Source organism: Hyperolius riggenbachi, chromosome 2 (genome assembly GCF_040937935.1).
Source record: "Hyperolius riggenbachi isolate aHypRig1 chromosome 2, aHypRig1.pri, whole genome shotgun sequence".
Lineage (NCBI taxonomy): Eukaryota > Metazoa > Chordata > Amphibia > Anura > Hyperoliidae > Hyperolius > Hyperolius riggenbachi.
Window position 1 is genome coordinate 281,669,279 of NC_090647.1, and position 11,836 is coordinate 281,681,114.

The 11,836-nt window shown below is 43.1% G+C and overlaps 1 protein-coding gene across 1 annotated transcript in view; it reads right to left on the reverse strand.

Annotated features, from left to right (window-relative positions):
• Positions 1 to 11,318, reverse strand: part of PPT1 (palmitoyl-protein thioesterase 1) — a 35,186-nt gene extending 23,868 nt beyond the window's left edge. The window contains exons 1-2 of the mRNA XM_068265385.1: positions 11,167 to 11,318; positions 10,942 to 11,051 (exon numbers count right to left, since the gene is read on the reverse strand). Coding sequence (XP_068121486.1) covers positions 10,942 to 11,051; positions 11,167 to 11,281 — 225 coding nt within the window. The 5' untranslated portion in view covers positions 11,282 to 11,318. The remainder of the gene's footprint in view (positions 1 to 10,941; positions 11,052 to 11,166) is intronic.
• Positions 11,319 to 11,836: the final 518 nt, after the last annotated feature.

Consider the following 11,836-nt stretch of genomic DNA (forward strand, 5'->3'; position numbering starts at 1 on the left):
ATGCACATCATCACCTCACCCTGTTAGGCAGAGCTGCGATGTACTTCCCTGCTCCTCACCTGTTTTTTTAGATTCTATAAAGTCAATCTGAATCCTTGTATACTAGCTAGAGGGAATTCGGCCAAAGTGGCCGTTTGAGGCCATCTAAGCTGAGGACCTACTGTGCACACAGCTGCTCATTAACCTCCTTGGCGGTTAATTTTTTCTGCAAAAATTGCAGAATTCCAATTTTTTTTTATTTTTTTTTTAATGTTTCATGTAAAGCTACCAGAGTGGTAGCTACATGAAACACCACTAGAGGGCGCATGTGGCCCTCTAGTCCGATCGTCGCCGGCATCTATAGCAAACAGGGGAACGCGTATATAACGCGTTCCCCTGTTTGGCTTCTCCTGTCGCCATGGCGACGATCGGGATGACGTCAGCCGACGTCCTGACGTCAGGGACACACGATCCAGCCCATAGCGCTGCCCGGAACTCATTGATCCGGGCAGCGCAGGGCTCTGGCGGCGGGGGGCCCTCTTCAGCCGCTGCATGCGGCCGATCGCCGCAGAGCGGCGGCGATCAAGCTGTGCGCGCGGCTAGCAAAGTGCTGGCTGCGCGCACAGCAATTTACAAAATGAAAATCGCCCCACCAGGGGCTGAGATCTCCCCCTGCGCGACATAGCCCGAGCTCAGCTCGGGCTTACCGCCAGGGAGATTATCAGCCTGTACATACAGAGATGTGAAAAACTATTTGCCCCCTTCCTGATTTCTTATTCTTTTGCATGTTTGTCACACTTAAACGTTTCTGCTCATCAAAAACCGTTAACTATTAGTCAAAGATAACATAATTGAACACAAAATGCAGTTTTAAATGATGGTTTTTATTATTTAGTGAGAAAAAAAACTCAAAATCTACATGGCCCTGTGTGAAAAAGTGATTGCCCCTTGTAACAGCGGTTCTGGAGGTGTGTTTAGCTTCTAAGGGTACAATGGTTAATTTGCATATATTCAGCAGTGGTGCTCTGGGAGACATCTCGAGCTCACTCCAACCTGAATTATCGCAAATTCTTTCTGTTTTAGGAAAGCAAATTTTTGTTTTTCTTAAAAAATAACTTAAAGGGACTCCAAGCAGTGCAGAAACTATGGAAAGATGCATATCATGTTAAAGCTCTCTTTCTCCTCTTTCCAATGATATATAAACCGCTACCCTACGCATTTTAGTTTTCGCTATTTTCGCGATTGAAATTGCCGCGGCCGCAATTTCAATCGCAAAAGTAGAGAAAAGTAAAAGGCGTAGGGCGACGATTTAGGTGTCGTAAGAAAGAGGAAAAAGAGAGCTTTAAAATGATATCCATCTTTCCATAGTTACTTGTATTACACAGGACGACACTTTCTTCAGTGTCAGCAGCTCTATTCAGCAGAATGGAGCTGCTGACTTTAGGAAAAAGTCGCCCTGTGTAATACAATATAACTATGGAAAGATGGATATCATTTTAAAGCTCTCTTTCTCCTCTTTCTGGCGACACCTAAATCGTCGCCCTACGCCTTTTAGTTTTCTCTATTATCGCGATTAAAATTATGGCCGCGGCAATTTCAATCGAAAATAGCAAAAACTAAAATGCGTAGGGTGGCGGTTTATACATCGTTGGAAAGAGGAGAAAGAGAGCTTTAAAATGATATGCATCTTTCTATAGTTTCTGCACTGCTCGGAGTCCCTTTAACTGTGGTTTAGCACACCTGAGTTCAATTTCTGTAGTCACCCCCAGGCCTGATTACTGCCAAACCTGTTTCAATCAAGAAATCACTTAAATAGGAGCTATCTGACACAGAGAAGTAGACCAAAAGCACCTCAAAAGCTAGACATCATGCCAAGATCCAAAGAAATTCAGGAACAAATGAGAACAAAAGTTATTGAGATGTATCAGTCTGGTAAAGGATATAAAGCCATTTCTAAAGCTTTGGGACTCCAGCGAGCCACAGTGAGAGCCATTATCCACAAATGGCAAAAACATGTAACAGTGATGAACCTTCCCAGGAGTGGACGGACGACCAAAATTACCCCAAGAGCGCAGAGAAAACTCATCCGAGAGGCCAAAAAAGACCCCAGGACAACATCTAAAGAACTGCAGGCTCACTTGCCTCAATTAAGGTCAGTGTTCACGACTCCACCATAAGAAAGAGACTGGGCAAAAACGGCCTGCATGGAAGATATCCAAGGCGCAAACCACTTTTAAGCAAAAAGAACATTAAGGCTAGTCTCAATTTTGCTAAAAAAAATCTCAATGATTGCCAAGACTTTGGGGAAAATACCTTGTGGACCGACGAGATAAAAGTTGAACTTTTTGGAAGGTGCGTGTCCCGTTACATCTGGCGTAGAAGTAACACAGCATTTCAGCAAAAGAACATCATACCAACAGTAAAATATGGTGGTGGTAGTGTGATGGTCTGGGGTTGTTTTGCTGCTTCAGGACCTGGAAGGCTTGCTGTGATAGATGGAACCTTGAATTCTACTGTCTACCAAAAAATCCTGAAGGAGAATGTCCGGCCATCTGTTCGTCAACTGAGGCTCGTTTCCACTATTGCGAATCCGCATGCGTCCAACGCATGCGGATTTGCACATGTAATGCAAGTGGATGGGCCTGTTTCCACTGTAGCGTTGTTGAGGTGCGTTTTTTCAGCGGTGAAAAAACGCACAAAAGAGCCGCAGAATTCGCCTGCGAGTGGAATGCATGCGAATCGCATGCAATGTATCCAATAGGGAAATCGCATGCGGTTTCCCCATGCGTTTTTTTGCCGTGAATTCGCATAGGTACCAATGTAAATTCACACAGGCAGTGACATGGTTAAAAAAAAAAAAATCGCATATACCCTCACCTATGCGAATTCGCAGCAAAAACGCATGGGGAATCGCATGCGATTTCATCAGCGGTGGAATCCAGGCGATTCCGCACCGCAATAGTGGAAACGAGCCCTCAAGCTGAAGCGATCTTGGGTGCTGCAGCAGGACAATGACCCAAAACACACCAGCAAATCCACCTCTGAATGGCTTAAGAAAAAACAAAATTAAGACTTCAGTGGCCTAGTCAAAGTCCTGACCTGAATCCTATTGAGATGTTGTGGCATGACCTTAAAAAGGCGGTTCATGCTAGAAAACCCTCAAATAAAGCTGAATTACAACAATTCTGCAAAGATGAGTGGGCCAAAATTCCTCCAGAGCGCTGTAAAAGACTTGTTGCAAGTTATCTCAAACGCTTGATTGCAGTTATTGCTGCTAAGGGTGGCCCAACCAGTTATTAAGTTCAGGGGGCAATTTCTTTTTCACACAGTGCCATGTAGGTTTTGAGTTTTATTTCTCACTAAATAATAAAAACCATCATTTAAAACTGCATTTTATGTTCAATTATGTTATCTTTGACTAATGGTTAACGGTTTTTGATGAGCAGAAACATTTAAGTGTGACAAACATGCAAAAGAATAAGAAATCAGGAAGGGGGCAAATAGTTTTTCACATCACTGTATATGCTGAATGTTTATATGACAATATACAAGGAAGCATATTCTTACCCCACCCTCTGGAAGCCACTGCATTGTCCCTCTTCTCCATGGAATAGTACATATCATTAGTTCCTGGAACTGTCACCCTAACTAACTACTGGGTCCCAATTACTATGGACAACAGTTATGCGTGTGTACAAACCTTAAAGCACCCCTGAATCGGGAAAAAAAAGAATGAAATTAGATTACCTCATCATAAGAAGCCAGATGCTGCTCATTATCTTCGGGTTCCCTCCCATTCCTTTACGGTCCTCAACCTCCCGGAAGTACCAGAGTGGTGAAGTTCCAAACCGCACATGAACAGTGAAAATGCTCCTGCCCGATTGCTTGCTTTTCCTATGCATGCGTGGATCAGAACTTGTGCATGCACCATTCTGAATTGCTAATCACAACTGGGGTAAACGTCCAAGAGGTTCAATCGAAGGAGCCAACCAAAGAAGAAAAGGAGCAGGTAAGGTGAATGGGAGGGTCCATGACAACAAGAAGGATTATGGTTCTCAGGATGTGGTAATCCAGCCCACTGTGGGCTTGATTCAATTCAATTATAATTTAAGCGGTTGGTTTAGGCTATGGTGCTATCCACAGACAATATATTTTCACAATGTTAACAAAACATTATAACAAAGTGTGCCTAATTATATTTATAATAACCCAAGTGAAGGTCTGATGGTAGACCTAATAATTAGGGGATGCTTAAGTCAATGTATTGGATTATATAATAACAATCAAGAAATATAAGAAGGGAAGTCAAAGAATAAGGAGGGGGAGAGAAGGATAACTAGGAAAAGAAGAAAAATAAGAAAGAGAAGAAAGGAGTGGAGAAAGAAAAGAAGGGTGAGAGCTAACTAGAGAGACTTGCTCAATGTAAGCTAAATGAGTTTAGGTGAGGTGTCTTTGTGCTTTATAGCCAGGTCTCCTGGTTTAGAGGTCTCTAATCCATACACTTCTTTCCTGCCCCAAGTAGTAATTAATGAGTGGGTACCAGATTTTATAAATTTCCTCCATCGTGTCTTCCATACTCACTCTTAATTTCTCTTTTAAGCCTGTTTTAAAAACGTACCCGAGCCGAAGCTCGGGTACACCAAATCAGATACTGACCTAAAGAGAGGGAAGCCTCAGGATCTTATTGAGGCTTCCCTCTCTCTTCTTATGTTCTCCGTCGCTGAACGCACCCCCCGGAAATTAGAGACAATGTTTTTGACTGATGCACCCTCATTAATGGTTTTATAAGCACTGGTCCTAGAAATGAAGAAAAGACAGAGAGGAAGAGAGAACGAAAGGATACTAGTAGTAAGTTTGAGAAGATTTGGGGCAATTGGCTTGCTGCAAAGGACTATGTTGACCCTGACCTAGTCCGGGATCGGATTTTTTCTACAATAGGGGTATCTCAGAGATTGAATGGCAAGATATGATGTGTCTGTAGTTTAATGTTGGAAAGTCATGAGTATGTAAAGGGACAGACCTTCACCTTACAAGTCAGTGAGTAATAGAACTCCATTAGGAGCTACCTAATATTTATAAATACACTAGGGGTATCTAGGAAGCGGTATCCCAGAGTGAAAATCACTCTACTAAGGAAATTAAGTGAGGAGCATGGGACAATCACAAAGACAAACATACATATAGTGTACTCAAGGGAAGCTTCAAATAGAGTATTTCATTCATGTCTCTTAGTAAATTAAGATCAGCTTGTTGCATGTTACTCAACCTTCAATATATCCTATTTCATTGAATAGTTGTAGGCAGTGAAACATTTTAAGGTTAGGCTGTTACAGTTGGAGAGATACAGTTTGTGGAAATAGGTATAAGGAGTCCAGTGACAAGACAGCAATAAATTGTTGCAAGGGTATAGACAGGTATAGGGGTAGGGTAGGGGAGTTTAGGGAGGATAAGGAGTGGGGCTACCCATCTCATGGTTAGAGTTAAAGTTATGCTGATCAGGGTTCAGGTATCGGCCATTATCAGAGTCGAGTTGGAGTGCCATCTAGAATTCTGGATGGAGAATGTCTTGATTGTCAAGTTGTATAAAGTATACGGAGTGTGGCAGTCTGATATGTAAAGTCTCTAGTTATTTAGGGGATCTTGTAGTGGGGTTAAAGTGACACTGATGCAAAAAATCTTATGGTATAATGAATTGTATGTGAAGTACAAATAATTAATTGGAACATTAGTAGCATAGAAAAGTGTATCATTATATATATATATATATATATATATATATATATATATATATATATATATATATATATGTTGTTTTTTTTTTGTTTAGCATCATTCTCTAATACAGGTATTTGCCATTTACAAGCTATACTCTGTATTTTAAAACTATGATACAGAGCAGGAAAGTTCAAAAGGTTGTTAGCTCTGCAGTAAAGCCTTAAACAAACAAGAAACTGGAAAACTGTATACTCACCTTGGGTAGTTTTCCTTTCCTAGTGTTTGTCCATGTCAGTATACTACTGGGCAAACCCCCGCCTCCCTTTGCTCTGATAGGACATGTAATTAATAAAGGCCCCTGCACACCCCATACTGTCATTCCATGTTACTAGAACGAGCTGACAGCATAGGACAGGGCCGTATACTGACATGGACAAACACTAGGGCCTGGTGCACACCAAAAACCGCTAGCAGATCCGCAAAATGTTAGCAGATTTTGAAGTGCTTTTTCTTCTTTTTCTGTAGTGTTTCAGCTAGCATTTTGCGGTTTTGTGAAGTGTTTTTGGTGTAGTAGATTTCATGTATTGTTACAGTAAAGCTGTTACTGAACAGCTACTGTAATAAAAATGCCTGGCAAACCGCTCTGAAGTGCCGTTTTTCAGAGCGGTTTGCGTTTTTCCTATACTTAACATTGAGGCAGAAACGCATCCGCAAACCAAAATCTGCAGCAGCCCGGGAGTATGCGTTTCTGCAAAACGCCTCCCGCTCTGGTGTGCACCAGCCCATTGAAATACATTACCCTAGCGGATCCGCACCCGCAAGCGGATCGCAAACCGCAGCAGAACCGCTCTGGTGTGCACTAGGCCTAGGAAAGGATAACTACCCAAGGTGAGTATACAGTTTTCCAGTTTTCCTAGTGTTTGCCATGTCAGTATACTACTGGGCAATAACTAGATAAAATTCAGGGTGGGTATGCTGAACACAACTTTAATTCAACTCCAAAACAATGAAATCAAACCGCATCTTTCACAGCAGAGGAAATAATTTTCTTTCCAAACTGTACAGTTGAGAGAGAAGCTGGCTCAACACAGTAATGCTTGAGGAAAGTGTGATTGGTAGACCAATTTGCAGCTTTGCATACAGTCAATAATGACACTTTGTTTAATGCTGCCCATGATGAGGGTATACTCCTTGTTGAATGGGCATTAATGTCCTGAGGTGGCTCTAAGTCTCTTGACTTATACGCCATTTGAATCAACTTGACAATCCAACAGGCTAACGCTCTGGTGGAAGCCATTTTCCCTTTTCTGTATCCTGCCGGGATAACAAAAAGTCTTTCCGACTCTCTAATTTGATTAATCGCTTCTAGGTAGGCTTTATTGTAGATGGGATATCCAAAGGATGAGCCCGTTCTTACTTGGGTGATTTGCGCTAATCGCCGCAAATCGCGCAAAAACTGGCAAAACCGCCAAACGCAAAGTGTTTTCAGGCGATTTCCCGACGATAGCGTTTCAGTGCTATAGAAGCGCTAAACGCAATTGTCACAAAATTGCCGCACTGTTCAGCGATTTTTACGCATAAAATCGCGGAAAAATCACTCCTGCAAAATGCCGGCAAAAATTGCCAGAGTTTTGAAAATGCAGGTGTGAATAGAACCTAACTCATATCTGTGCTACTAATGTTCTGTTTCTTAGCTGCACTACACATACAGCTCATTATCACATAAGTTAATTTTCAATTCAGATTCCCCTTAATTAATCCTGTTGTCTCACCTTGTGTTAGACTTCTGTGCCAATATATTGCCATGGAGAGGGAGTAGGTGAGATGATCGAGGGAATCCAGTTACTGGGCTTCATTGTATTGAGACCTGGGTATGGACTAATGTGGGTATGGGTAAGGGGGAGTAAATGAAGGGGTAGTAGGGAAAATATCAGGCTGGCCCTTATGGTGGGTGCCTTGAGTTATTCTTAGCTAATGAGGACTGCTTCTGGTCCTGGGCGGTGGTGATGTATTGTTTATAAATGCGTTTATTAATAACAGGAGTTGTTATGTCTACTCTTATGGCTCATTTGCACTATGTGCATTGCTGGCAGTTTTGATGCACAGCACATACTGGGCTTGATTCTCAAAAGCGTGATAACTGCTATCACAGAAGTTATCACGCACTCTGCCGCTCACATTGCTTATAGTTCACGTGATAGGCGAAGTTTATTGCGCAATCACGTGCACGGTTCACATTAAAAGCGCACGTGATTGCGCGATGACCTTCACTTATCACGTGAACTAACGATGTTCGCATGATAAGCAATGCGAGCAGCAGAGCGCATGATAACTACTGTAATAGCAGTTATCACGCTTTTGAGAAATCGAACTCACTGTGTGATGCGCATGGAGATATAAAATGAATAGGACTTTCGTATTACTGTTCACAGTACAGTGTGCGTTCCTGCGAGTTTCAATGTAATGCTACTGAGAACAATCTTATCACATGTTTTTTTAAAATCAGGTTCAACCAAGTCGAGGATGCCAATGTCTGCATTAAAACACTACAACGTGCATTCCATGTGTCGGGAACACATGCACAAAATTACGTTTGTGCTTGCATTGGGTAGTGTGAGTGAGGCCTTAAAAAGAGTGGAGAGAAAAAGACAGAGTTCAGCACTGGCACCATGGCTACTTCTGAAGAGCAGCTGCATAAAAGAGCTAAAGCTGCTGACCTGTAGTGGGGTCACTCTGTGCCTGCTCTTACCGTAGTAATAGACAGACGTATCATCAACTGGAGAGAAAAACTGGAGAGTTTGGCACTTTTATCAAGCGCATTTATTAGCGTGCAGTCAATACAAATCAGTGATTTTGCATAAAGAGTGACATGACAAGTTCCGCTGCAGGTCAAGAGGCTGTAGGTGGGTGCAGGGCACAGTAAGCGTGATGACCGTTTTGCACAAATGCGCTTCTACAGAGGCTGTGGGTCAGGGGCGGGAGCGGTTTCCAGTTTAATGCCTCTGGAGAACCCTCATTCAGCCTCCTGCCCTCTCACCTTTCTTCAGTCAGCTAATCAGACCAAGCAGGAAACTTCCTGCATATGAATTATTACTATGGTGCTAGGATTGAGCTTGACTCCCTCCCTCTTTAGTTAATGCTCCCTTTGTTGTTTTTTCATCTCACAATTACATTTTCTTCCAGCCCCCTACTTTTTTGTGTCACTGTAAGGAACTCCTTAGCACCTTTTCTCAATAAGATGGTCACTTTCACATCTTTTATGTGTTTAGCCAACCTTAATTAATTTACAGCTTGACACACTTTGATAGAAACTGGACTTCATGCTTTTTATTATTCACAACTGTTTACTAATTAAACCGGAAACAGCTCCGGCCCCTGACCCACAACCTCTCTAGAAGAGCATTTGTGTGAAACGGCTGTCAAATGACAAGCATTTATACTTACCTGGGGCTTCCTCCAACCCCCTATAGGCCGTGGGTTCCCTTACTGTCCTCCCATGCCACTCTGTTGACCTGCAGTCAGCTCCAGTGAATTCCCAAGCCATACTCAACTGTGCAGATCCCCAAGACTGTAACTGCACAGGTACAGAACACTTCTAAGAGAGAGATGGGGGGGGGGGGGGGGTGGTTACGTAGAGCACATATAGCCGGTCCCGCACATGGGCAGTGTAGCACGGCTGAGGAATTTACCGGAACAGTGATTGACTGCTACAATGAGAATGTTAACAAAAGTGCAGCAAGGGCCAGAGAGGTGCTGTTGGGAAGGGACTCTAGTATTAGGTGGCCAGATAAGTATGAGCTCCTCTGAGGGACAGTTGGTGTTGTGGCTGGATAGTGTACTGGTTTAAGGGAACCTGAGATGGGCTGGAGAGAAAAAAATTATACATACCTGGGGCTTCCTCCATCCAGGCTGATCGGTCCCTCGCCAACTGGATCCTCCACAATTCGCCCTAGAAAGTCCTCTGGACTGGGACGTACAGTGCATGCGTGGCCCAACCATGGTAGCGTGACAGGGAAGTGCACACTGATGGACTACGCCGACTGAAGGACCTTCTGGGGCGAATTGCAGAGGATCTAGACGCCACAAGAGGACAGTGAGGGACCGATGACCCTGAAGGTGGCTGCAGGAAGCCCCAGGTATGTATAATTTTTTTTTATATCCCCGTCTCAGTTACACTTTAAAAGACACATCTGACCAATTTAAAAATAAAAAAGCCACTTATCTGGGGCTTTCTCCAACCCCTGCCAGGAGTTCTGTGCCCTCGCCGCTGGTGCTCCTGGGTCCCCTCCAGCACAAGATTCCTACTGCGCCTGCGGCTCTCAAGAGTCACGCTGACGTAATCTGGACTGTACTGCACCTAGCGTGACCATTGAACCGCATGCTGGAGCGCAGAGGAAGCCGACCTGGCAAGGTTGGCTTCTCCACCAGAGGGAACCCAGAGCCACGGCAAGTGTACAGGACAGATGCCAGGGCTGGAAGAAGCCCCAGGTAAGTGGAAGCTTTATTTTTAAATTTCTCGGACCTTCCCTTCAAGGACAATAAATATTGCCCATCTGTATACAGCCTAAAACAGGATAAAATGTGTAATATCTCACTACATGAAGTTGTTATTGCACATTCTATATTTGAACTTAAAGGAGTGATCAATTAACTTATGCTACCCCCAGTACCACTTACCCAGGGCTTCCACCAGCCACTGGCAGCCGCTCTGTCCCTTGCCCTCATTCCTGTTCCAGACCAGGTGGAGATGATTGACAGCGGCGCTCGCGCACGTGCAGTACAGGACAACCTGGAGGTCATCCTGCGCACCATCTGGGAACGGGGGCCAGCGGAGCTGCGGCGAGGGACATAGTGGCTGCCAGGGGCTGGAGGAACCCCCTGGTAAGTAGTACTGGGGGTAGCATAAGTTAATTGATGACTCCTTGAAGAAGAGCCTGGATATATTGCTTACTTTTAAGGGCACAGCTGGAATTACTAATGACAATTAATGTGATTTTTTTTTTTTTCAAAATATAATGTAGACTATTGTTATTCCGCTGTGTAGAACTAATGAATACCTTTGTAGTATAATGATTTGCCTGAAAGATCAGTTTGAATTATATTCAGTATATTTACCTTATACTACATAGATTTGGAACAAACAAAGGCGTACCATCCTAATTGTACAGTGTATAACCATAATGCATACATGAATGCAGCCTGTCCTTAGAGCACAATACCATATTGCTGCTGTCATGTTGCTCTCACCTCTACCATATTGTTTCCTATCTTCAGAGACAGCACGTATATTCCAGGGATCTTATTCTCCACCATCTTCTTTATGTACCCCATACTCAAAGGGTTACAGCACGAATCACCTTACCGATGAAAAACATACAACAAAGCTTATAAAATGAAACCAAAACAAGAGCTGTAAAGCAAGGACTGTCCCGAGTCATTTTCGCCCCACCGGCTATTCTTCCCCATGCTTACCCATCCCATGCCATATGACTAGCGGTACAGGTGCCTCCGCCCGAGACAGAAGTGTCTCCCCGAACTTAGCGAGGATACAGAGCCCGATCACCAGCACAGACTTCCCAGCCTCCATGTCATCCGATCTCCTGACTGCAGCCGACACTTCCGTGTTCAGTCACATGACCAAGATATCACATGACAGCTGAACTTGTAATAGAATAGGCAATGAGACGGCTCAGTCTATGAATTAATACTGTAGAACTGACGTAAATAGAAAATGGGAAATGTGTGATTTCATGTTTTCTTTTGTTTTTATTATATCACTGATGGCGTGGTGCTCTGCAGAATAAAACCTTATTTAAAATTCTTTAGATTGTAAGATCGCAAGGGCAGGGCTCTCTCCCCTTTTGTGTCTTGGAAATCATTATACATTTTATTCATCATGCTACTTTTATCATTGTCATTACCAGTTGTGTATTTTGTATTCTGTATGTTGTATCATTTTTGTATTTCGTCACTAATTATGTATTTTGTATATTGGTATACAGTATCATCTGTATTATTATGTCCCCCATCCCATGTTAATTTCTTACTTTGTACAGCACCACAGAATATGTTGGTGCTTTATAAATCAATAATAATAATAAAAATCATTTCTATTTTTACCTTTTTCACATAGATACTGTTA